This window comes from Carassius gibelio, chromosome A5 (assembly GCF_023724105.1).
Source record: "Carassius gibelio isolate Cgi1373 ecotype wild population from Czech Republic chromosome A5, carGib1.2-hapl.c, whole genome shotgun sequence".
Taxonomy (NCBI): domain Eukaryota; kingdom Metazoa; phylum Chordata; class Actinopteri; order Cypriniformes; family Cyprinidae; genus Carassius; species Carassius gibelio.
In genome coordinates this window covers 31,549,462-31,577,094 of record NC_068375.1, presented here as the reverse complement: position 1 = coordinate 31,577,094, position 27,633 = coordinate 31,549,462, and the positions used below count along the sequence as shown (strand labels likewise).

Below are 27,633 nucleotides of genomic sequence, written 5' to 3'. Positions count from 1 at the left end.
CTTAATTGTGTGTGTTTTGGATGACGGCTATAAAATTATTCCCAGTAAGACAGTTTATATAGACTGTTGGTTACTGTTATTAGACACTTTCAGGAAATGCTTGTTGTAAGAGAGTTTAGATTAGTCTGTCAGAAAGAGTGAAGAAAGAGAAGAAAACATCTCCTCAACTAATGGATCTGAGAAGGACACTGGCACCAGACGGTGAGGTAAGACTAAAGGTGACTGAGTGAGTGTGTATTTTCAGCCTCGCTTCACTTCTCTCTGTGTCCTTTGAGCTGCTCTGATTCATCCTTATCATGGTTTTCAGACTCACAGCTTCATTACACAAACACATTTCTCCCCCTTCAGCAAACTCTAAGACAGGCATAAACACATACAGATTGGCAGACTGCGTACACTCAGCTGTTAATGCTAACACAGCTGCCCCTTCATTGCCTGATGGGAATACACAGTAGCAAGAGTATCGTTTATTTCAACATTCATTCATTCATTTTATCACTTGCTTGTGGTTTTATGTAACTGGTCATAGCTATTGCTGTCTTTCTTGATTAGCATCACAGAGGAAGTATTTATTGCTCAGAGGCTGCTGTTTCATAACTCAAGAGACCTCAGTTATGCTTCAGTTGAGTATCAACTTCATCTCATTTTCCACTAATTGATCTGGAAAAATTAAAATACAAACAAATGAGCGAATCCTTGAGCTGCTATAGTAGAATACAGGGGTATCGTGGATAACACTGTAAAAAGACTGTAAAAACTGTACAAAAATTCCTGTTAATTGGTTAACTGTAACTTACCATGTGAATAATTCTAAATGGTTGAACAATAAATGTAATATTATTGTAAAACACTGGCAAAATTATTATTATTATTATTTTCAAATGAAGAGTAGAAGGAATTTGATGAGAAGTGTGAAATATCTCTTGAAAGATCCAACTTTGATTGCAGACTTCAGTATCTTGGCAAATATAAAGCAAGTGAATAGTTTTCCCACTGTTAAATTACCTTATGAGTCTGTGAATTTGGGGACTATCCATTTGTCCAACCAGTTGAAGTAAAAAATAATGTTTGTTTTTTCATGTCAGATAACTGCTGGTGTGTTCATATTTGCTACTGTTCATTGAATTTTAACTTGGTGAAATCCAGTAATTTCATTAGAAATCCACGTGATCGGGAAGTTTGCGTGAAGTTGCAGATTACACACCAGGTTCAGTTGGTCACATGAATTTGCAGTGTTGACCAACAGAATACTGCTTGCTTTAAATGAGATTTGTGTCAACTCTGATTTATCAATAAACTACTGAAAATAGACCTTTTTTTGCCTGTGATGTTTTGCTAATGTTACCACAAAAGATAAAAGGTTGAGATTCTTGAACGAAAACTGGACAACTGTGGTTGCTCTTTCAATGCAAGCCAATATTTACTATTATGTAAAGTCAATGCAAAGGCTCACATGCCTGTTTTCCATCTGAACCACATATGTATGTGTGTGTGGAGGGTAAAAAGAGGGACATGTGTCTTCATTTCCCTTTATGCCTGATTTCCTTTTTCACTTGAAGTGAACCCTCCCCTGCAGTGACTCTGAGTGTGCTATAGCACACCTGCGCTCCTCCATGGCAGGGAAGATAAAGAGAAGGCAGATTTGGCTGGGCTTCATTTGCAAAGGTATCCCACAGGTCAGCCAGAGGTGACCGAAAGGTCAGCTAAGCCCTAGGGCATCTCTGCAAAGACCTGCGCTTCTCTTATCCGGCCCTGTCAGGTCACAAAGATATCAATTACCAATGCCCCAGGTCCTCTCAGTTATACAGACACATTCACATATTGGAGTCTTTCCAGTCCTTAAAAAGCTAACAAACACATCTTCTCTGTTGCAGACACACATGTCCCTGTCCTCTTCCTGCACACACTGTGCTATTTCAGGGGCGCTAACAGCAGTGTAGCACATCTCTCCCACAGAGGCACTGCTCTGTCACAGGCTGTAGTGTATTGATCTGCTGCTGGCAATAAATGAGCCGCTGTGGTGGCATCCAGCCTCCGTTTGCATTGAGTGAGGGTATTGATCTGCCATCTGAACCCTAGTCTCAACTGACTTCCGCTTTTCAGTTTCAAAGTGCACAGACACAGGAAACGCAATTGATCTAGAGGAAGAGGTCACCAGAAGTCATTTTTAACTTACACAACCCCCATCAAGCTTTGCAATGTGACAAAATAAATGCACATTTAAATATATGTTTAAATCTATTTACTTTTACTTATACATAAGAATGGGATATTTCTATTATATTTAAAAATTATTTATGTATACAAGCTAAATATATAGTTTTGTAATGCATTTATAAAAAATGAAATTATAATAATTATTTTAAACAATAAATGACGATATTGTATAAATAATATTATATAAAGTTACTTCCTATGAATGCCGTGTTTGTGACAAATGAATACTTTTGACATCAGTAGTTAATTGTGCTGCGATGACATCTTGTGGTAAACGGCAGTATGACACGTCATTACACGGAACTGAAACTGACAACAAAGACTTTTATTTTGGTGAGAGCACTTGCATAAAAAACTGCCAGTCATGACATAAAAGCGACAATTTTAAATATACAAAAATGTTTCACCTTAGACAGTTTATAATGACAAACAACAACAACAACAACAGTTTGAATGATTATCCTTTTGTGGTTTCATTAACAACAAAACATACACAAAATAAGCATTCATTCTGATATGTAGATGTAAAAAAATACAATTTAATAATCAGTCCTCGAGTTGCACTTAAAACAAAAGTATTTTCTTTGTAAATATGCATTTTTAATATAAAGGCCACTTTTTTTTGGTGGGGTGGGGATGGGGGGAGGGGCAGAAAATAGTACATTATTATGAGTTCAAAATGAAGCATTATACCCCATCTGAACATGGATTATAGCAGAATTTCTATATCAGAATGCATAAGCCTTATGGATGACATCAGAAAGTGCTTACTAATAAGATCATCCATTTTTACTTGCATCCTTTATCCTTTTCCTCTTTTTTCTGTAAAGTTGGGCTAAGTGTTTTAAAATATGGTGCAACAGTTCAAGTTACAAAGTAGAGAGCAAAAGCTGAGTCATCATAAGCAGCTGAATATGTAGAGTTCAATTCATATAACCTTGGTTCACTTTGAACACAAAAGGCATCTGAGAGCAGCACTCTGTATTTCTTTTTTTAGAATCTATAGAATCTGAATGAGTTAAAGCCCATGAGAGTGAATGCTGTTGCACCCACAATAAATTGATGTTGACATTTGAGTTTCATGAAAACAGGCATTTGTAAGTGCATTGGCATCCATTTTTGAACTGTTTAAAATTCAAAGGTTCGTCAGTCATTCAGCTCAGTGTGTGAAAAGATATATTCCATCAAATTTCAAGCTCAGTGAATAATTATTTTAAAGTTTAAATAACGGAGAAAACCAAAATCTTGTAATTTCTCTCTCATTAAATCATCATATATTTTACATTTTTCTTTTCCTGAAGAAAAATATGAATAAATTCTCTTAATCTTTTTACATAAAAAAACAACATCTGTCAGACAATCAAATAAATACATGTAATACAGTTATTCAATTAGGCAATAAAAAACAGATTTTCATCAGTATTAATGCAAAATTGTAATTCTGGGACCTTTTTGGTGTTTGTTCTTTTCAGCATTAATCTCAAATGCAATAAATAGAATATGAACACTAATAAAACATAAAATGATAGTTTTTACAGTTTAAGCAAAGCTACTTTGTACTTCTAATGAGTAAACATACCAAAAACAATAATACCACAAACAATAGCGTCTAAGCAACCGTGAACAGCGCTATGGACTCAGCAGATGGCTTCTCTGAAACAGACTCCAGATCTACAGTTGGTGTTATGGACTTTTTCAACCTCTGCGTCAGAGACAGAGAGAGGCACTGGGTTCATTTTGGCATGAAGAAACAAAACAAATATTGATATAGTGAATGTCTGTGCACTGTACATACCTGTAGCAGAGACCCTTCTGTGGTCCAAAGCTCATGTAGAGCCCCAAGTGGAATCCAGATGATGGAGAAGAGAGAGATGAACCAGCCCACCACCTCTGCCCAGAACGGGTATTTGTAAGACTTACCGTATCGAGCTGGAGTATACTGAAAAATACTGGAGATCAGAATACCCTGCAGAGAGAGCCAGGAAAGAGGACATTATTATGAGTTCAAAACAAAGCATTATATGCACTTGAACAGACACAAACCAGGCTTAACTCTGTCGGTTACTATAAATAAATGTATTTTCAATGTTAAGAATGTCCTCAAATTGTAAAAAAAAAAAAAAAAAAAGTGGATTTAAGGTAATGCAATGGCATTTAGGATTCCCAGATCCCATGTATAAGGATGTGTGAACAATACAATCTGACAAAAAAAAAAATTAGTTTTGTCATTGATTTAATTTCAGTTTACTGCTACTAAATGCAAAATTTGTCTTATTGGGGAAGAAGTGACTATTGTAAAATCATCTGAGCTTTGAAGCCATTCCGGAACACACATCTATATAGTTGTCAATGTTGTGAGATATAGAGGATCCCAAAATTGTTGATTTCTTTTCCTCACCAGCACAAGCATGGGTGACAGGAACTGCCAACAAACACGGAAGAAGAGGTTTGGTTTCTTTCCCAGCATATTCTCCACCATTATACTGAGCCGTCTCACTCCTGTGTATGTGCGAGGGAAAGCAAGTTGTGGAAAAAAGCAAGAAAGAGGTGAGATAAAAGCACAAACTGTCATATCTAAATAGAAGCAGTGGTACAATGGCTACATCTGGTCTGAGTTTCTATGATCAGATTGAAGGAAGTGAAATTCACCAAATATGAGAGTGATGGCGAGCACCTCGAAGAAGGCCAGAAACATTAGAGACACCACAGCTGTGTAGTGATCCATCAGCTGAAACACATATATCCCACCCTGCACACATCAAAATGAGGGTTAGGTTTGCGTGTCCGTATTTAAAACTATATACATACATACACACACAGACACTCATTTATTCATTTTTATTTTCTTCTAAAAACTAAAATTATGTGTAAACAGTTCCAGGTCCAGTCGTGAATCCAACTGATCCAAGTATAACAAAATCTCAACTGTAAGAGCACAATACTTGTTAATGAAGTGAATCTAGATCATATTTACCCTAGTAATATGAGGAATCCCCAGCAGAAACCCAAAGCTGCACACTGCCAGAACGATCAGCTCCTTTCTCTTAAAAACGGGCAATATTTTCTTGCCAAATCCGTCCATGATGAACGTCACAGCCACCTCCACCATGGCAAACTGCACAGTGTACATGTACACATATAATTGTTCAGATGAAAGAAAATAAAACAAAGAAATTTGCCATCTGTGGCCTACCAAACCAGGGCAGCATTAGGTTTATACATTGCACAGAAGACAACTCTAGAACGCACTGGGACAAAAATTATTCAATATGAAAGCAAAGAACTGTCAATTATTCATATTTACATATACAGTTTAAGATGTTGAAAAGCAGTGAGATCCACCGCAAAGATTAAAGGTGTCTGTTAAGCACTTGTTGACAAAACAAGAGCATATCATGTGTGAATGGCTTTTTAAATAGTAGCTGTCTGCTTTTTCTAGGAATTTGACAGAAAGAAAGCTTTCTCTGGATTAAAATTATGTTTTGAAGCCTATTTTACCTGACTGTCCAGTCCCAGGCACAGTAACATGATGAAAAACAGAGGAGCCCAGAGCTGAGAGATTGGCATAGTGGAGAAAACTTCAGGATACACCACAAACACCAGACCAGGCCCTGCAAGAAAACACACACACACACAACATCACTCTCACTGACATAGAGAAAGATGACACCAGCACTTGTGCGAACATGAACAACTACCGTATTTTCCGGACCATAAGTCACACTTTTTTTCATAGTTTGGCTGGTCCTGCGACTTAAAGTAAGGTGCGACTTATTTTTTTTAAATTAAATTTGGCATGAACCTAGAGAAATGATCCAAGAGAAAACATTACCGTCTACAGCCGCGAGAGGGCGCTCTATGCTGCTCCGTGCTCCTGTAGTCTACACTGAAAACAAAGAGCGCCCTCTCGCGGATGTAGACGGTAATGTTTTCTCTTGGTTCTAAATAAATGCGACTTATAGTCCAGTGCGACTTATATATGTTTTTTTGCTCGTCTGATGCGACTTCTACTCAGGTGCGACTTATAATCCGAAAATACGGTAATTACAGAGGTCTTGGAAACGAGTAGAACCATATTTTTCACTCTCTTAGAGAACCTAACAGTTTTCAGATCCCGGTAAGACATTAGTACTTAGAGATAATAAGAGAAAAGAGATTACCACATTTTAGTATGTTTAAATCATTATGTTTTGTAATTTCCCCCCCAAATCATTACAGAAATTGCTAAAAAAAAAAAAAAGTGCAGACGATAGATTCCTATAGTACTCAAACCCCAAAATAAGACAGGAAGGGAAGGAAAGAAGCTAGAGAAACCAGAGAAATTTTTTTTTCTAATTGCATTTCTCAGAGGAAAACATCTTCATCATTTTTCTTAAGTATAACATTATCCAACAGCAGATGAGGTCTTAATGGGTTAAACTTGTGGAAACTGATGGACTTGAATGATTTTAATAAACTGTGCTGTAATATAAACACAAAAATATTATAATATTGTAAACTGCTGTGAAGTATTCTTGAGGGCAGCTCAACTCAATGACATGCTTTTAACATGTTTTAAAACTGTACTACTTTGTCTACCTTCATTTGATTCTTCACGATTCTTTTTCTTCCATGAATAGACCCTTTTATTCTTTTTCTTTGGCATAATCCTCCCCACCCTTCACCTCCTCTCACACTTATCCTCTCTCTGGCAGTAAAGAAGGAGAACATTTCATTTATTATCCTGCTTCATCTCAACTTCTGAAGCTGGAATTTTCCCACTGCATTCTCATTTCATTAGCTTGCATTGACACAGACATTCTTAGGCAAGAAAGTAGTGCATATTTATGTCAATGCCCATATTAATGGTTTACGGCAGTATTTACATTGCCAGTGTCCTGTTCTGTGTAAATTAATTAGGATTTGGATGATTGTAATCACCCTCCTCATGTACAGTGCATTAGATCTCCAATGATCACAAGAACACAATGGCAAAGACCACATCAAAAAGATAACAGAGATCCTTTGTGATCCTTAAAACTAAATTGTGATTCTTTGCTGTACAGAGACACGGCAATAAAACCAAGACAGTAAAATTGGTTCAACCAGACCAAGCGATTAAGTTAATTTCCTGCATGTGAAAAAACCTTGAAACACACAAGGACAGGGGAGGACTAGATTCACAGCTGCAGGAACTGTTATTACAAAGAAAAGGAAAACAAACCTACCATCAGTGGCAATGTCATCTACAGGGAGGTTGTGAATGTGGGCCATGTACCCAATGGCAGAGAAAATGACAAACCCAGCCACGATACTAGTGGCTGAATTAGCCAGACAGACGATAAATGTGTCCCTGTAAAATAAAAGGTGATGAGGAGAAAGAATCAGGTTTTCATGGATGATAAAAGAGTGCCTTGTAATGACTGGACTTTAATTGTTTTTATAAGACTGTTTACTGCTCAAAAGTATGTGGAAAGATGCTATGCGCAATGGAAAGTAAATCTCCCTCCAAAGGTACCATTCCTTATTGGCTCACTCAAATCCTGAGGGTGTGACATCCTCACTTTAAAGATCACTGAAAACAAGATCAGGGCAGTTTTTAGATTCTGAGAAGATGAGGACACTGAACTAGAAGTCTAAGGATCCCTAAGTTTGTGCCAGGCTGCGGTCTTGTCTCTCCATTCACCAAAGATCCTCAGACTTCAGCTGGTTCGCTCTCATAAAGACAAAATCAGCCAAGATCAACTGGAGCCTCAACAAACGGCATCAGGACACTTTTATTTAACTAGACAAGACACGAAAGAATCAAACTTAGGCTCATCGTTCGATCCATTAAGTATCCCCACCCCTTTTAAAGAAGAAATGAACTTAGAAATAGTTTGTGGTTTGCTCATGGCTGTTGATCTTCTGAATCTCAAACAATACTATAATTCTTTGCATTCCTTGCATTCATGTACTCTGATTAAGTTCTCCCTCCATTGCTAATGTGTATGCATTAATAAGTGTTTAGTGTTTAGTTAATAAAGTCTGGTTTCACACTCAAGGTTGTTTGTTAGTTTGCTCATAACTGGAGTCCCTAATTATGTAGTATTGTACAAAAAAGCCATTATTTCCCATTTTAATTAAATAAGCTTTTAAAATGTAAAATCAGTACCTGGGACAAAACCAACCAATACCCCTAACAACTATATTTAAAACCCCTTCACTGCAATATTTCTTACCTGAGGATGTTGTTGTTGAACTTGTTGTAACTGGCCATGGATATCATAGAACCAAAGGAAATGCCAATAGAGTTGAAGATCTGAGCAGCAGCATTGACCCACACCTACAACATAAGATCAGTAAAGTCAACCAAGCACAAGGTTTTATTTTTGCCCTTTGTTTATATATTGCTAACATAAACCTATCTAAAGTTTTGAGTTTTATTAACAGGAATCATATGTCATGTTTGCTTTATTATATTGAGTTACTAGAATTCTCAACTGATCTGAATATTTAATAGTAATTTAATTCTGCAGTTAACATTTTTATGAAAACATTTGTATTTGTATTTTTTTGTACATTTGTAGAAGCATTTATACAAGCAACATCAATAGAAACAGGGGTAAAGTGTGTCACGAGGATTCAGTGCCCTATTATTTACATGAATCATAGATGTTTTCAAAGATTTTCTGGTGTTAAAGTTATTATTTCAAACCTCCTCCGGACCTGCTGAGAAGTGCTAATTACATGTCAAATGGTAAACCACCACAGATCCCACAGTAATCTTGTTGTTTGTCCAGCGGTACTACAGTAATGATGTGGTAGCATGTAAAAAGCTTCTAGCTTGTTTTTAACACTATGTGACTTCATGTATGTTCATTCACATATAATCTCACCTGGACTTCCAAGAGTTTACTCCAGTTCGGCATGAGGAAGAAGAGGATACCATCTTTTGCTCCAGGCAATTGAACATTATTAATCAGCAATGCAAACAGTATGAAATAAGGGAATGTGGCAGTAAAGTACACAACCTATGGACAGAGTCAATAGAGGAATTTTATATTTATGATAAGGCAAAACTAAATATATATATATATATATATATATAGTTATATGATATGCTATTGTTTCCCATACTAAAGGCTTTATTTAGATTATTCAAATGCATTGAATCAGTTAAGAAATGATGTGAGTTCTGAGCTCAGACCTTTCCAGTGGATTTGACCCCTTTAAAGATACAGAAATAAACAATGGCCCAGGCCAGAACTAGAAGACCAAAGAGTTCCCAACGAATCCCTCCAGCATGCTCAATCCCTGCGGTCATTTCTAGCACCTTATGACTGAAAAACAAAACATTGAAACATAATTTTGCAAAGCACAGTCACACAACAGAGCAAATCTCAGGACTCTAACATCACACTCACTGACTTAATGATTAAATTAACATACTTTCAAAATATATATTGTTAAAGACTCAAAGGTTCATTGATGTCCATAATTTCATTTGAAATCCACAAATCCTACACACATTAAAGGGACAATAAGTAACTTTTTAGGTATTTTATTATCTAAAATCAATATTTTTATTCATAAATATGCCCTCAATGGTGTACAAATACCTATGCAAATGTTTAAACTAATCCTCGTAAATGAAGAATTTATTATCTTTATATACATGGGACAGGTAGGTCGACGGAGGCTTCCATGTAGTTCCCCCATCTTGCAAAACTATAATAGCAGAGAGGGACAAAAAGTACTAAGCCAACGCGTTTCCACAGCGCGTTTTCGGTCAGAGCCAGAAACGCAGGTGCAGATCAGTGAGAGGCGCTTGAAACTGCACCGGCAAGTTTAAAAGTCTGGATTGCATTCTTATTATGGACCATACATATGCCGCGCCACAGGAGAAGAAAACATAGTCGCAAAAACAGTAAAAAATAGAACGTAAAAGGAAACGTGACCGTAGATTACAGAAAACAAGAGTTAATGTCGGGGAAGCTTTTTCTAGGTGGAAAGAGCTAATGCTTGATAAAGATGTCAAAAGAGACGCTGAAGTGGCCAGTTTTCTTCTCGACAGGTAAGTCAGTGTTACAATCTATACTACAATTTTTTTTTTATATCTAACAATGCACATAATTCAGAAAATATAACGAATAAAGAAGACATAACTACTAATTACAATATTTCATGTTTTCCACAGTCAGTAATTCATACTGTAACATTCGTTTGTTAGTTGTCATGTTGCAGTTTGTTTGAAATAACACACCTGTTCACCTGAAGGAAAACTCGACGAAGTGCTATTAGAAGACATCCCGTCAAAGCTTTTTGGTACATATCGCCTACCGTAGATGCAACGCGCATTTGAAATAGCGAGGCGCTGGAGAGCAAAATTAGTTTGAATGCAAAATACAATTTCACCACTAGATGGGAGTAATTCCTACTTAGTGCCCCTTTAAGAAAGTACTCCAAATGTTCCATTTACATTGAATATGAAAAGTCAACAATAGAGAGTGAAACACAACTATAATCGATCTCTGACAGAAAATAAAGTATTCTCATCAAATATGGAATAAACGTTGAAGACAGTAAACAAATTAAATCTGTTACTCACTCAAAGAACTGTTGACTGGCGGATTTCAGATGTGTGGCATTGCCAGGAAAACCGGTGGAACAGTTGCCAACTTCATTCCATGTGTTGTTGCAGGATTGCCACGGCAATGAGGGGCTGAAGGAGTGAAGCAGGTAGTAGAGAGCCCAGGTCATGAGCACATTGTAGTAGGTGCAGAGCACGTAAGAAATCACCACTGTGGCAAGACCCACACCTGAGGACAGACAAAGAAAGAGTGAGACACCAAAAGATGCCACCGTATTCTGCCACCTTGTCCAAGTCTTTCACTGCTGAACAGACTCACATTGGAACAGCACCTAGGGCTCTTCAGAGGCTCTGAAATGTTTAGCTTTTGTTTTAGAAGAAAAATAATAAAACCCTTGACCTCCAGAAGTACAGTAATATACAAGTTCCAAAAGAACAAAGCAGAACTTTAAGACAGATGTTTTTGGTCAAGTTATATTAAGAGGGCTCTATCTGAAAACATTTCCAAATGTATGCTAAAAAAAAACAAAAAAAAAACATGATTCGTCCGATCTCCTTTTTATTGAATATTTTTGGTGGTTGGCCAAAACAACCATGGATAATGCAAGAGGTTCTAGGAGATATGTATCAGAAAATAGTTTATTATTATTATTTAGGATTGAATGAAAAAATCCAGTACGGCTGTTCAGTGTTATGCTAAACATTAGATTTCAAATTTCAAAGATACACAAGACTTCATTTCAAAAGATCTCAGGCAATGAAGAGCTAAATATTTCTTGTATACTTGTTACCTGTAATAAATAAATAAATAAATAAATAAATATATATATATATATATATGTTGTATTTAGTACTGACCTGAATACAATATTTCACATAAAGATGTTTACATTATGTCCACAAGAGAAAATCATAGTTGAATGTCTAAAAAAAAAGTGTTTACATATTTGCCTTTGGCTAGTTTTCACAAAGTGACAAATACAACAAAATATCATTGTGCTTATTTGAGTGCGCTGGCTTTAACCTCAAACAAAAGCTGAATACAGTAGTAGTAGCTAAATAGTAGTTCTGCTTCTCAGTGATTTCAAGTATTAATTACATCCTGAGAAATAAACAGGAATATTAGCAATCCACAGAATATGCCTTCTTCACAAAAGGATTCAATGGTCAGTGTTAAAGGGGTCATATGAGGAGATTTCAATTTTTCATTTCTCTTTGGAATGTTACAAGCTCTTAGTGCTTGAAGAAGACATGTAAAGTTGCAAAGACTTAAGTCTCAAATCCAAAGAGATATTTTTTATCAAAGTTAAGACTCTTATTAATGGTCTTTACATTTATTTTGAAAGAAGCTAGCGATTATGGAAAGAGGCAGTACAGTACATTTCTGACGAGTGCTTGCAGTGTTCGGCCAATTACAATGCACTGGGCCAGTTGGCCAATCAGAGCAGAATATATAGGGACTTTTTGGAAACGACATGTTTGAGAGAAACGGGGCATAGAGGACCCACAATAAATGTACAGTAATACACTTTGACATATTGACATTCTAATATAATCACAACGGCATTGCTTCCAGTGATTTTAATGTATTACTGCAATACAGTAATCAGGGTTGAAAATGAAATCTCACAGAAGATGAGAACATCAAGATGATGTTTACAAATAAACAGCCACATAGAATGAAACAAATAAACATCTCAAAGACAGTTTAAAGAAAGTAAATGCATTCTTAGTAATCTATTTATGATTTACTTGCCAAATATAGATAGGGGTGTGATGCCAGTATAATCATTCAGTGTGACCTACAGTAGTTACCTTGTAACCCAAATCAACTTGGTTGGAGGATAAAAGTGCAAAGATCACCGATTAGATTTTTTTATTTTTATTTTTTCATATTTTGATGCCCGCTTTAAATCCATGGATTAACTATCATCACTCTGGCATCACTCTGTGGATCTTGGCATTATTTTGTGTCCCTTTCCCACCGTCTAAATGGAATGTCCATTAGTTGTTTCAGGCCTGAATAGTAGAAAGCTCTAAAAACAGGAATGTTGTTGTTGGCACGTTCCGTGGTGCCCTCTAAGGTCACCCAGATTCCCTCAGTGCCTTTTGGTCTCCTGAACTTAAGCCTTACGAGTCCACAGCTTCAGCGAATCTATAGACCAGAGGCATTATGGGATCATTGGATGCTCTACTGGAAATCCAGAATCAAAAGTCAATCCAAACGGTTTGTTTTTTGCATGACCATGGTAGCCATCCACTGCACATAACCTTATTGTAAACTTTGTGTTGCTCTGAATTTTATTTCATAACCAGATCTGTTAAAGTTATTAAGAATGTTATTTGTATGCATTATTAATTGAGAACAAGTTTGAACCTAAAATGGCATCACATATCTTTAAAAGAGAAAACACTACTTTGCATGTTAATATTTATTATATTATTTCACATCTACAGATTTTTTCTTCAGATCAGCCACAGTAGTTATACAACTCCACTTTAAATTGTGTGAACAGACAGTAAGGCTGGATTTGCAGACAAAACCCAGATCTGCATTAAAGGATATTCAGTTGCATTAATTAAAAATATAAGTAAGAATTCTGTTTCTGTGACAAATACAATAACCAGCTGGTATTAGCAGGGAGAACGACTTTAGAGCTGACTGTCACACAGGTTTACCAAGACAGTTAGAAAGAGACTTTTCTGAGAAAAGCCCAACTTTTGTATTTTTCTTCTGTTTGCTTTTGCAGAAAAGAACCCACAGAATTAATCTTCTGTTAAACCACATGCAATTCCACCACAAGTTCAACATTCTGAGAATCACATTAATGTTGCATGATTAAACAACTGTATGCTTTTTCATTGTTAAGTCCACAAATACGTAATTCTAACATCTTACTCCATTCTAGGCTTGTACTGAGCTGAATGGTGCCATTTTGACCTGACCATGGTCATGCAAGTCATGCAACCCTGAAGTCAACACCTGGTGAAAGACTAACCCATTAGGAAATGATTACCCTGGAGACAGAAAAGTTACTTAGGTGTGAGGTTACTTTACGAAGCATACCAAGATAGATAACACAGAAGAAAAAGGATAAGCTTTTTTACAAAGGAGAGCCACTGAATAGCCCATTACTCACTTTTTTTTTTTTTTTTTTTAAGAATGTGACATAAGTGGACATTTCAATCAAAAGAATATACAGAAAGAACTACCTGCTTCAGTCCCTCTGCTACCAAGGAGCAATAATCGGCTGAAATGAGCCCTATATCAACGGACGGACCCAAAAGATTTGACCGGGTAGACTATCTCTGTCTTTGAGGAAAGAAGTCCTGGTTAGCAGGTGAAAGAATGACAATTAAAAAAAAAATGAAGAAACCCAAATGACGAATAGTGTTGGCTGAACTTCTTAAAGTTGACACGCACTTTGGTTATAAATAGGTTACCCTCAATTTCCATTAAAATGACTAATTTCCACAAAAATCACTTTATTTTTATTTAAGTCATTTTATTTTTATATTTTAATCACATCACAATAAATCTATAATCAAATAAATAAACTAAAATGTATTTATGAAAAGGATTGATTTAACTCAACAAAAAAAAAATTGTTCTTCCAGATTAGGTTCAGTAATAACCGTTTTTCTCTTAAAAGTGATCAGGATTGTAGAGGAAATGTTGTTGTTTGCACATGAACAATGCATGTTTTTATAAACACAGGAATTCAAATATGATTAAGCTGATTAGGTACAGAAAACTGAGTAGTAATAAGATCAGCCATCACTAGATCATCAGAGATCAAGTGTAATATAGTTGCGGTCTACACATTTTACAGGGAAAATCCAACGTAAAGGGGAGAAGACAAGCTCTGCTGTCAAAATGCATGCCATGTCAAAGCAAAGAGACGAGATCATTCATAGTCCAGCAAAATGATAATGCAGTTAAAAAGAGTTGTAATGCTTAAAATATGTTACTGTAACATTGTTCAGTAACCATGTACTGTATGCAAAGAACCAAAATTCCATGATATATGATGAGCATTCACTTTTGTTGACACAGTAAACAACAGAAAAACAAAGCAGGACATAAATAATCACTAATAAGAAAAAACCAAGGTACATAGCAGGCAAAGCCATCCAGAGGTTTTACAGGGAATATATAAAAATGTATCTTTAAATGTCAAATTATCATTGAACAGGTTTAAACAGTGTTGAACAGGAGGCTATTTGTGTGATTGAAATATTGGAATGTGCACACAACATAAAAAATAAAAATAAAATAAAAACTGCCCATTTTTTGGACTATGTTTAGATGGTAGATTTAAACACTGGAGATGTGAGGGATTGGGGAACACGGACCACTCACCTTTGAAAAGGGGACATATTTTAGCCAGAGCGTGGACCGGCCCCAGACGGGTGTACTGCCCAACAGTGAACTCCATGAACAGCAGTGGGATACCACAGAGAAACAACATGATCATGTAGGGAATCAAGAAAGCACCTGGAACATGTGGACAGATGATAATGACAGATTAAATGACTAAATATTCTTTAAATAAAACTGACACCATTATTTAAAAAAAGAAATAGTTTTGCTTCAAGGGACACAAATGCACTGTATTTTTGTCTTCTGAAATTTGACAAGGATACATCAAAAGAGCAGTCAAATAGTCTTGTAATCTCATTTTCTAATCTACAATTTGTTTTGAATGGGAGTCATTCTGTGAGGTTAAAACTATTATCTTGCAAGTCATATTAATGCAAATTTATCATGAAAGGAGGAAGCGTCTTTCACAAGAGCAAGATGATTTATTCACATGCTCTAGATAGATAAAAGTTATTGCCACAAATCTGTTCTTTCTGACTTCGAAACTTTTTTTAAGAAAAAAAATAAATAAATCAAGAATCATTGGGTTAGTGAATGGTTTCACTTTCTATTAAAAACAGGTGGAAAAAGCTAACCTTTGTCTGGACAATATGCATTTATATTAAGCAAACAAAAACTATATGGAGAAATATAAACATGAAGCAGTGGGAAGCAGGATTATCTGCTGTGAACTTTGTGACAATTGTCCTATGGAACATGTTTATCCTAAATATCACAGATCACTGCTTACAGAAATTAAGTTTTATTCACTATTACTCTTGGGACAGTATATATTGCACCTCTTCAGACTTTATTATTATTTTTTTTTAATCATACTGACACGTATTTGGTACACATTTAAAAAAAAATAATAATTATATACAATTGAAAATATTGCATATGGCATTTTTAATGTTGATAAATATTCTGGGAACCAACAACCCCTTATGTTCTAACTCATATGATTTAAGTCAATAATTAACAATGGAAAAACGGTCAAACGAACATCATAAAAAACAGAAACAAAGGCTAGCGTGAGAGAACAAGAGACATATCCAATTGCACATCCAACTCCTGGAGTTTCTATTGTTACATCTTACAGTTACACAACTGCTGCAACCTTAGCTTCAAATAAATTACAGAAATAGAAATAAAATAAAAATAAAATGATGGTGATAAAAATACAGTTTGAAAATGTAGGTCATGAAAATAATTTATAAAATTTTCTATAAATATATATATTTTTTTTTACAGTCTAAAAAGTTGGTAAGTCTTTAAGTAAAAATGATTAAGACTTACGTTACAACATGCATGCAATCATGATAAAAATCAAAACCAAATATCAACAAACATCAAGAAAAGTGCCTTTTCATAAAAAGTCCAGTGTTTTGTGCCAAACTTAAATAATAATAATAATGATCTTGACTTGAATGGCCAGTATAAAGGGAACTCTTGGGGTCATGGTTTGTAGTTCTTATGTCACATGATAACAAAATGGCTTCTTGTATTTTAGTTGGCCACACCACACTGACTTATTGGCAATAAGATGAATACAAGCACACAGAGCAGAACAGAGAGAGGAGCAGGAGTGTCGTCACGTCACTCACCTCCCCCGCTCCTGTAGCACAGGTACGGAAAGCGCCACACGTTTCCCAGCCCCACAGCATAACCGATGGTGGCGAGCACGAACTCCAGGCGCCGACCCCACATTTCTCTTGTCTCCGTCTCCTGGGGTTCAGCTTTTGGCAGCCTCGTGGCTTCAGCACTGCCGGGTGTCATCTTGTCGATCTCTACCTCCTCTTTTTCCTCTTCAGACGGCTGTAGTGTAAACTTACTGGATGTGCTCACGGTTTTGTTATCAGCTCCGACTCCCATCATTACAAACGTTTCATACACACATACAATCAGTTTTTAAAATAGCGGACAGTTTTTTTTTTTACGAATCAGATTTAGACTGTTCCAATTTGCTGCCTAACCCAGCGTCACTATCACCGCTTTATTAAAAGAGGTGAATGGTGCCGAGTATATTAAATAAATCTGTCCTCATAAAACAACAACGCGCTACCGCATTGTCTTTAACGGTTCTTAACACAGAATAGTCACATATATAAGTCGTTGGTTATATATCTCAGTTACACAATTTTTAAGACCAGCCCCCTATAGTTTCCAATGTTGTCAAGACGATAGTGACCTCCTTCGGCTCCGCCCTTTTAGTGTCGTAGTTGTCCGCTGTAAAAGTCCGCTACTTCTGTCTAGGCGCGTTCGACTTGAAACAGTGCTGCACAGAATGATCACTGTATGACAAAAAGGTAGCTACAGCGCGAGCGATAAGAGAGCACACGGATCCAATGCATTCGAATCGCTCTCGCGATACTTTGATGTCATATAGTGATCATTCTGTTCAGAGCTGCTTCTAGTCTAACCCGCCTACTGTCTGTATGATTTTTGCTCACGTGCGAATTTAGAATCGAGTCACATAACGCGCATGCACGTGTCGGGGTTTGTTCGCTTCATGCAGAATTAATGTAGCCTGTATTATGTATACTATTTGACCGACTTGAAATATCTTACATTGTTAAACATTACTGGAGATGATACAGTAATAACATTTGATTGGTGTTGGCGCAGTGGATGAGGTACATGCTTTTGGTGTGAGAGAACCGGGTTCGAATCCACAGTGAAACACCAATGTGTCCCTGAGCAAGACACTTAACCCCTGGTTGCTCCAGATGTAGCAATTATAAATCGCTTTGGATAAAAGCCTCAGCTAAATGAATAAATGTAAATACTGGACACGAATAGAGCATTTAGATTGGCCATAGCCTACTGTAGACCAGTATGTCAGTAATTTAAGTTCACACGCAACATCCTCTTCTTTCATGTACTGACTAAATGCACTTATGGGATTGTACTGCCGATTCATCATGAGTTTGCAGAAATGAGAGGAAGACAGGCGTCATTAGGCAAAAGATAAGGGAAAGGCGGAATTTAAAAAAGTAAACCCACCCACAACTGCATTTAAGTCATTCTTTTAATCTATACGTATTTCCTCTTCTTGTTCATTCAAACCCAACACAAACACAAAACCTTAGAGTTTAAGGAAGTACTCATAAAAGGTATGGCAGTTTCCGCACATTTCCGTTTTTAGCTTTAAAGGCTGTAGACTCATCAGGTGTGGGGGAAAAAGGGACAAAGATACGACCCCCCGACACCATTTTTGATTTGATAGAGTAGCAAAAAAAAAAAAAAAAAGGAAAATAAAAGAAAGAAAAGTGTATTGCCTGTTTTAACCACTTTGATTTTGTTCTAATGCACTTTTTTTTCATTATTGCTTTGTCTTTTTCTATTCTGCACCCTAGAACGTTTTCCTCCTCTACTCTATTTGGCATCTGTGACTGAATATCTGTGTAATGTCCAAAGGTAGCCTATGTACCAAAGTCCCTTTTCTATTAATAGTCAAACACCTTTAACTAATTTAAAATGCTAAACAAAAGTGAATAAAAATGTTTTCGTGATTTTTAACAAATATTGATATGATTTGCAACGTTTTATTAAAGATTTATACAGACTAAGTTCAGCAAAATTGCGCCCCCTATCCACTACATACTCCATTTTTGCGCCCCTTTAAACACTGGCTGCGTCCAAAAGGGGAAGCATTCCAAAATAGGAAGGCATCAAGGCACGTCCTAATCCAATGTCAGCATTTGTCTGGTCGATGTTTGAAGGCAGCATAGATGTACCTTCGCTGCTTTGATATTTATTTACGTGATGGTTGAGCTAAAAACAATAAAGATGTCATTTGAAAGTAGGGCTTGGTGGTCAGTTTGTGTGTATGTTTGTTTGAATGTATGTTTCTGACTAACTTTTTGCCCTTCTGATGTTATTTCTAGTGATTAATTAGTATTTTAGTACTTAAATATTCACTTAATTATCACCAAAACTCTTTCTGTTTTGTAGATCATTAAACCATTAGGCTGCCTCGCAAGCCCGTCTGAAATCAGTTTCGTAAGAAACTAAAATTTTGGACGCATGCAGCCACTGTCAACCAAAAATGTATACACAACATTTTTCTGTGGATCTTTATAAAAAAAAAATTCTATTTAAAAAATTAAGCTAGTAAAAAAGTAGTAGTAGTATCAGGGCGCAATGTTCTTCGGTTTTGTTTAGTTTTTTAATTGATGGAGACCTCCTTTATTTCTTTTTAATTCTGGTTTTGAATATATACCTTCTAAATTGATATCATCCAAACCATCGTTTAAGTGAAGCAAAACTGCTATTCTGTTCATTGACAGAGCTGCAGCTTTTTATACTGCAAATAAAGTTATTTCTAGGTTGTTGATTTGAGCGTTTCCTTTAACAATAGCTATTATAAGTCAACCATGCTGAGTTGGTTAAGTGTTCTGATCATGAAAAAAAAAGAAAAAAAAGGATACTACTTGGCCCTATGCTTCTGGTGTGCTTCAAGGCCGGCTCTGTCTAGGGATGTGGCCATTGTGATTATGGGCTGCAAAATGATTACATCCAGCTCACACACAGGCATACAAATGTGTAGCAGGCCTCAACATGTAGAAAATAATGTCTGAAGGACTTCTATAGATTTGAGTCTTGTGACATGAACAGTAAGTTTGTCAGTTCCTTTGTGATGATCTTTCTTAAACAAAAACAATCTGTATTCTGTCCTGTCCTGTTCCTAAAGTGCCAAACCCCTGCAAAAGCATCATTTGACCTGTTTCCACACTCTTTCATCTATGGAAAATTATTATCATCCTCATTTCAGCAATCTCATTCTGATATTCAATCTGAACGCAAAGGGTGGCAAACCAGAAAAGCCTTTTGATCTTTCAGACACATTGTTAGGATTTGCTGTTTTTACATTTAGCCAAATACACTGGGAGGGGTTCAGTGTGCTCCATGAGACAAGTGGAATATGCTGCTCAGATTCTTAGTTTAACAATATAGACAGGTGCACTAGATGGCATAATCAGGAGTGGGACCCGCCCAATGACTTGCGAAAACTGAAATAAGTTCATAGCTCACCCTCCATCCAGTTATGGATTATTATATGAACTCCCTCTACTGTTCAGTTGTCTAGAATAGGATCCATATAAACCAAAAATTACAAAAACTCAAACAAGTTACATGAGAAAAGACCACTTTTTCAGATATTGCACATAACATTAGCAGATCTTACATTTATTCAGTTTTTTAGGTTCTGTCACTAAAATATACATTGCTACAGAGTGAGTAGTTGGAATGTGAGAAAGTAGTTTCATGAGAAAAGAAATTAAAACATGTTTGAAGACTGTTGGGTGGATTTAAGAAACTGTTTAAGATGAAAGTAGAGCACAGTCAAAAGCATAAAAAATGCAAATAAAAGTTTGCATAACTTCTAACATTTATTATCAGAGTTTTGAAAATTTGAATAGTCTACACTTCAACAATGAAAAGATATGTGCCAACAATGAAGCCATCATTGAACGATACTCAGACTGTCACATTGGCTGAACACTTTTGAGGGCACCTCAAATATTCTATTGTGTACTTTAGGGACTTCAGTGTGTATTTCAAGTGCCTCAAATCCAACCTCAAAACATTCATTGTCCAGAAAAAATTTAACTGAGAAAAAATTATCTAAAGGATTCCCTGTGTGTTGCAATCTGAGAACCTACAAATGGTGTTACAGGGATTTTAATACACTGTGGCAAAAGTATGTGGCCACACCTTTTTTAACTAGCAGGTTTGGGTATTACTGTAATTGCTATGAAAATAAATCTCAATACTACACCATACAACACGGGGTGGGAAACGCTTGCACAAAACTTTTAACCATCTCAAGTATCACCAATATTGGGGAAAGTTTCTTTTAAAATTAATGCATTTATTGCGTTACTCCCTAAAAAGTAACGTAACACATTTGTGTAAAGTAATGTGTTACGTTACTTTTAATGTTACTTTTTAAAATCTGGGCAGGGATTGCTTGTAAGTTTTTTTTTATATAAAACATTTATTCTTTTACAGACGTAAAAGCACTGTCACAACAAATCTGAAATGAATACACCTCAGGCTGAAGGAAATGTAAATTGACGTCTGTACAGTAGAGGGCGCAGCTTAATCAAATTGCATGAAGAATATGACCCAGGAGAAAACACTATTCAGCAATAACAAAAATCATACACAAATGTGCTATTTTTTCTTATTAGTAAGGTTGAATTGGGTCATCGTAGTTCAGTAGCAAAGACATTGGTTAATAAAATGGGATTAAATACAAATGTCTTATTTAACATATTTAAAGGTGCTGTAGGGAACTTTTGTAAAAAAAAAATTTTTTTTACATATTTATTAAACCTGTCATTATGTCCTGACAGTACAATATGAGACAGATAATCTGTTAAAAAAATCAAGCTCCTCTGGTTCCTGCCAGTGGACCTATTGCCATTTGCAGAAACTCTATCGCTCCCGGTAAAAAATAACCAATCAGAGCTGCGGTCCGTAACTTTGTTTGTGTTCAAAATGTAGAAAAATTTATATAATAAGTGAGTACACCATGAATCCATTTTCCAAACCGTGTTTTTGGCTTGTCCTGAATCACTAGGGTGCACCTATAATAAGTGTTTATATTCAGACTATTTTAGATTGCTTCGGGGATACCGCGGCGGAGTAACCCAGTACCATTGTGATTCTTCATAGACATAAACAGAGAGAAGTAGTTCCGGCTACGATGTTCTTCCGCAAGACGCAAGCAGTTCTGTTTATTAACCGCTAGAGCGTCAAAAGTTCCCTACAGCAGCTTTAATTATTGCATGTTTGTAGAACCACACTTCAGTGGTTTGAGTGTTACCTATAAGATAGGTCTTCCAAAGTATCTTGGACATCTAACTACTGGGGTGCCTCAGGGCTCAATTCTTTGTCCACTTCTATTCGCTGTCTACATGGCATCATTGGGTTCTGTCATTCAGAAACATGGCTTTTAACTGGTGTTACTTATTTGAAAAAGTAACTCAGATATTTCCTAAATTAAAAATGCATTACTTTATTAGTTCCTTTTAAAAAGTAATCTGATTACGTAACTCACGTTACTTGTAATGCGTTACCCCCCAACACTGAGTATCACATTCCATAAGCAAGACCACCGTATCAGTTATTGCAACAAACTTGTAAAACGTCAAAAATGTGCATAACACATTGTCAACAGAAAGAACCCTTCTTAAAATGTTGCGGTTGCCACACAGTGCAAGCCTTACATTAGTGTCACTGTAACATCAAGATCTGGCAGAAAGAAATTAATGAAAGACAAACTTATTAATTAGAAGGGTTGTGTCAACATATTTGTATTTTATGTCATAAAGTTTATATTTTTCATATGATCATATTCTCTTCAAATTGTCGGCGAAGACACAAGACTCCTCGGGTTCTGTGATTGTGCACTGGATAATGGCCTACTTACTGAAAAAATATAGCAAGGATTCTGAAACAAAGAAAATCACTGCATTCGCTTCGGTGCATCAGCGATAGATGTCGCTGCGGTATTATTGGAAGCGGTCCGGCTTTGTCGCGCAGTTTGCTCTTGCTGCAAACTCTCCTGTTTCAGGCTGGTTTCAGGTGATGCTGTTTGATCCCTTCCAGTCTCCGTACATTTCTGTGTTATGACGTCATCTAGTCGGACGGGACCTAGAAACTTTACTTGCTTGGAACCTGGATGAAATTTTGTTTCCCCCTCAATTTCCAGTCGGATTTACTCTGTGAGTCTTACACATGGATCAGAAATGGAGCATCGCCGATGTGCAGCGTGTTGAACTTCAGACTTTTCTGGACCAGCATGTGAGCTTGAACAAATATAATTAAATCAGATAGAAGAGGACATGGACGAACGAGAAGGTGAGGATTGTGCAAACGATATTCACGCTTTTTCCAGTAAATGTTCACTTGAACTCCTTTCAAACTTACCAGTACTTTATGTTAAGGCTGTCACAGTCCATAGACGAAAGTTAGTTACTCAATTGTTTTCAAAACAGATGCAACAGAAACAAACATGTAGGAATGTGTTTTCTCGAATGCTTGTTTTGTTAGTTTTTTTGGGTTTGTATATTGAAGTTTGTCGTTAAACAGTTAAATGTCTACATTTGAATATGTAATTCAAAAATATTTAAAGGGTTCCTTTTAATAATCTTTTTTTTCTTCGTATTTTAAATAACGCTATACTTTTCATCTCACAAGTAAATAAACAGATGAAATGGATCCCAGCTGTTTTTCATTACAGAAAGATGTTAAAGCAAATAAAATCCATTGGAAAAAATCCATTGCATTTATATGAGGTTTTAATGGTAAAAATCTCATAATTTGTATAAATATAAAACTGCAGCAGTCGCGAGAATAACGTTAGATAGAGATTACATAACTTAAACTTCGTGCTCAAAATGTTCCACGTCGAATTGAAAGTTAAATATCTGGGGTTTCCTATGTAAACAAACATGATCTGTGTATGAGCTGCCAGTTCTGAACGTTCCTCTGATATTTGATTGACAGATGTGACGGAGCGCGCGTGCACAGGCTGTGGCGGGAGGATTCAGGACGCGTTTCATGTGAAGGTTCTTCAAGACGCCTGGCACAACTCATGCTTTCAGTGGGTCTTAACTTGATTTCTCCTTAAACTGCGGAATGGGACGAAGTAAACAAAATGTGTTTGGTTGCTTTTCTGGGAATTGCTTAAGTTTTTTTTTTAAATATTCCCCCAGCTGAAGTGGTTTGCTGATCTTAATCTCCAGCTTTGTCTGTTGGCTAGTAAGTGGAATTTAATGGGGGGCATGGGGGCCCATCAGGACTGCTTATGCATAGGGCCTGGGATTTTGTGCAACGCCCCTGCCTGCATGGACAGCCTAAGTGGATACTCCACCCCAAAATGAAAATGCAGTCATTAATCACTTACCCCCATGTCGTTCCAAACTCGTAAAATCTTCGTTCATCTTCGGAACACAATTTAAGATATTTTGGATGATATTTTGGAGACTTGTGACTGTCCCATTAACAAGGTCCAGAAAAGTATGAAAGACATTGTCAGAATAGACCATCTGCCATCAGTGGTTCAACTGTAACATCATGAAGCGAATAGAAAATACAAATATATATATATATATATATATATATATGCAAAGAAAACAAAAATAACAATTTTATTCAACAACAACTCTGTCTCTCCGCATCATCATAGTGCCATTCTGGAGAACTTGTTTTGGAGAACATGACAGATGAACATGGCATTCAGTGGATATTCTCCAAAATGGAGCTTCAGTGATGCAGAGACGCATAGGAGACAAATTGTTGAATAAAGTCATTATTTTTGTTTTCTTCATGCATAAAAAGCATTATTGTCGCTTTGTAATGATACAGTTCAACCACTGAGGGGAGATGGACTATTCTGACGACATCTTTCATACTTTTCTGGACCTTGACAGTGTAATTTACTTAATTAGTTAATGGGACAGTCACAAGCCTCCCATAGACGAGCAAAGCTTTTACTTTTTTAAGGTTTGGAATGACATGGGGTAAGTGATTAATGAAAAAAAAGTATGTTGTGGTGGAGTATCCCTTTAAACTTAAGATTCTTAGCCAGCGAATCGTTTTATTTATCAAACTAAGTACACAACTATACAGAATTACTAAGAGATGAGGGTGGCTCAGTTGACCAGCCACCAAGACAAAGAATAATGCATTTTCTTTCCCTTTCAGAAGAAAATATGCAGACTATTGCATTCAAATGAAAGCTTTGTTTTCTTTCACACCTACATGTAGGTATTATGGGCTACTTAGTTCAATGTTTGTCAGCAACTACTAGGAACTCCTAGAACCTTCATGTAGGGGCTTGAGTGTTATGTTTATTTAAATATAAGAGATAAATGTTTGTTTGTGTAATTAAAAACAAACAGTGAAATTATGAAAAGTGGTAATGGGACCAAGAAATGGCTAAAGGTGTCCACGCTTTTTCCAGCTCTCTTCCAGCTAATCAGTGATTAAAGGGTTAGTTCACCCAAAAATAAAAATTATTTCATTAATTACTCACCCTCATGTCCTTCCAAACCCATAATGTCTTCGTTCAACTTCAGAACACATATTAAGGTATTTTTGATGAAATTTGAGCGCTTTGTGACCCTGCATTGACACAAAATGTATTCTCATAGCTTTATAAGATTATGGTTTGACCACCGATGTCACATAGACTATTTTATTGATGTCCTTACTACTTTTCTGGGCCATAAAATGTTTCAGTGGCATTGCTGACTATGCAGTTTCCATCAAAAATATCTTAATTTTCATCCGAAGATGAACGAATGTCTTACAGGTTTGGAACAACATGAGGGTGAGTAATTAGGAACAGAATTTTCATTTTTGGGTGAACCTTTCCTTTAACTATCAAATGGCATGTGCCAGTGTAAAGGTCTTTTTTTAAAAGACAGGTTAATGTGTCATCAAAATAGTTGCACCCCTAGTTAAAAAACTGCCTGCCAGAGTCGTTACTGTCAGTATTTCTAAATGTAGCTCCAAATTGCTCTTGGTTTTTTTTTATTGTTGAATGAAGGACCTCATTTAACATAACTGACCTCAGGAAGCTATTTATAAGTACTATTCTTATCAGTAGTTCGTCAAACTTTTTTTTAACATATTGTTCTTTATTAAGCGTTTCAATGAATTAAAGTAGAAGCTTTTTGATTATTGACTTCAGCTGGTCAGACCTTTAGACTTCTTTCTACTGTTTATTATTTGATTGATATTTTAATTGACTGTTTGTCCTTCTGTGAAATCCCTCTTATATTATGGCAGACATTCCCTACTTACCTGTAAGTGTTTTGTGGCACTGAAGGTAGGATCTCCTCTCTCGTTAGCTGTCACATTCCCAGACATCGGCTCATAGTTCTTGCAGACAAATACAAGACTATATTTTTTTCCCCTTTCTGTAAAGCTGTTTTTGTCAAATGTCCAACTAATGCCCCTTTTGTGATTGGAGGGACAAAGAGAACTTGTATGCTTTAATGACTGTTCTAACTATAACTATATATAACTATAGGAGGGGCTGGAATTTCCTCTGAATGCGTCTTGGATTTGAATTTTCTTTTTAACTTGCATTTGCTAGTGATTAAAATGCAATTTTTTGTTTGAAGTTTTATAGGCCTGGTTTCACGGGCCGGGCTTAGACTAAGTCAGGAATAGGCTATAGTTCATTTAAGACATTTAAGTAATTTTTATAAATATGACTTAGGAAAAAAAAACATTACCGTGTATCTTGAGGCAAAACAATGGTATTGTCATTTTATGATCATGATGCATTCTTTTTATATCAGTTGAAACAGCTCAGACTTGCTTTTTAGTCTGGGACTTGTCTTTGAAACTAGGGGATAGTGTTATAGCCATAGTGTTTAATACCATCTTTACTGTGATCCCATTTTTTTGTTGTTTATTGCTGTTATTTTCTGTTAACTTCCTTAATTAAATTATATTTATTTGAAAGTACATTCGGATAGCAATGATTTTTAATTATAGTATGAACTGAGTTTAGTTACCTTTTGAGTCCATTATGGCTGTTTTGACCATAATCACATCTGCCATCTTTAAACACTAGGACTTATTAGGTATTTGGAATCCTTGTTGATTATTTGGATAGGACATTATTATGTCTGCTCCCTTTATTTATTTTGATCCTGATCATTTGGTACTATGAGCTAACAAACACGACAGGGAACACGCAGGGTTTAGAAGATCCGAATACCAGTCGTGAGCACCAGAATGTTTCTTTGTTAATGTGAATGCTATAGTGGAATGAAGGAAGTAAAGGAGTGTTTGTTCTTTATCTGTACTGTTTGTCTTGGAGTGTTCAAGGTTTGAATAATTTCTTTTATTTCACCTGAAGCCTCTTGTTTTTCCTCTGGGTGTAAGCTGGAACAGGAAAGAGAACAGGTGTTGACTCTTCCAAGCAGAACTAAGACAAAAGCTGAGTCCGAAACCGCTCACTCATTCACTAATTCCTATAAAGTGTGTGGCAGTTGAGTGCACTATATCAGAAAAGGGTTAACAGATTCAGATGGCGACGTAGGCTATACTCTTCGCATGAGACTTGGAGCTGTTGCAAAAACATAGTCATAGGCCTATGTACTTTATTTTAGAAAATAATATTAATAGCAATAATACTCACTCAAAATGACTTAATATTGTAATCATACATACCTTCACGTGAGCTTTGTCTTTTCATTGATGCTATATTAATTTGTTTTGTAATGCTTTTATATTCATAATCATTAAATGCTATTAAAACACTGAGAACAAAAATAAACACACATTAACACGTATTTTTTGGTATCTTGACCATAGACTGTATAAAAACACGGACGGATTTTCTCAATCAAACTCACTCGCTCCCACTCTCGCTTCCAGCTCGCCGGGTCTCCACATTGGATTGTAGGCAAGCTTCAGCAAATGTACATCGGTTGTGCACTCGAAATCAGAATACATTGTGGGT

The 27,633-nt window shown here is 36.2% G+C and overlaps 2 protein-coding genes across 4 annotated transcripts in view; one reads left to right on the top strand and one right to left on the bottom strand.

Annotated features, from left to right (window-relative positions):
* Nucleotides 1-3,224: 3,224 nt before the first annotated feature.
* On the bottom strand, nt 3,225-17,497 carry si:ch211-225b11.1 (uncharacterized protein LOC561694 homolog). Its single transcript, XM_052595352.1, has 13 exons — nt 16,739-17,497; nt 15,132-15,266; nt 10,787-10,997; nt 9,386-9,518; nt 9,075-9,209; nt 8,418-8,521; nt 7,425-7,549; nt 5,716-5,828; nt 5,192-5,332; nt 4,867-4,966; nt 4,616-4,716; nt 4,013-4,183; nt 3,225-3,919 (listed from the first exon to the last, which is right to left on the bottom strand). The coding sequence occupies exons 1-13, from the start codon at nt 17,007-17,009 to the stop codon at nt 3,827-3,829; spliced, it is 1,833 nt and encodes a 610-aa protein (XP_052451312.1). The 5' UTR covers nt 17,010-17,497; the 3' UTR covers nt 3,225-3,826.
* Nucleotides 17,498-22,724: 5,227 nt separating this feature from the next.
* The window catches only part of limk2 (LIM domain kinase 2), a 48,272-nt gene continuing 43,363 nt past the window's right edge, over nt 22,725-27,633 (top strand). The window contains exons 1-2 of one of the 3 annotated variants that reach the window (XM_052595348.1): nt 22,725-23,006; nt 23,655-23,751. In XM_052595348.1, coding sequence (XP_052451308.1) covers nt 22,991-23,006; nt 23,655-23,751 — 113 coding nt within the window. In that variant the 5' untranslated portion in view covers nt 22,725-22,990. The remainder of the gene's footprint in view (nt 23,007-23,654; nt 23,752-27,633) is intronic. The other 2 variants (XM_052595349.1, XM_052595350.1) reach the window with 2 other exon arrangements.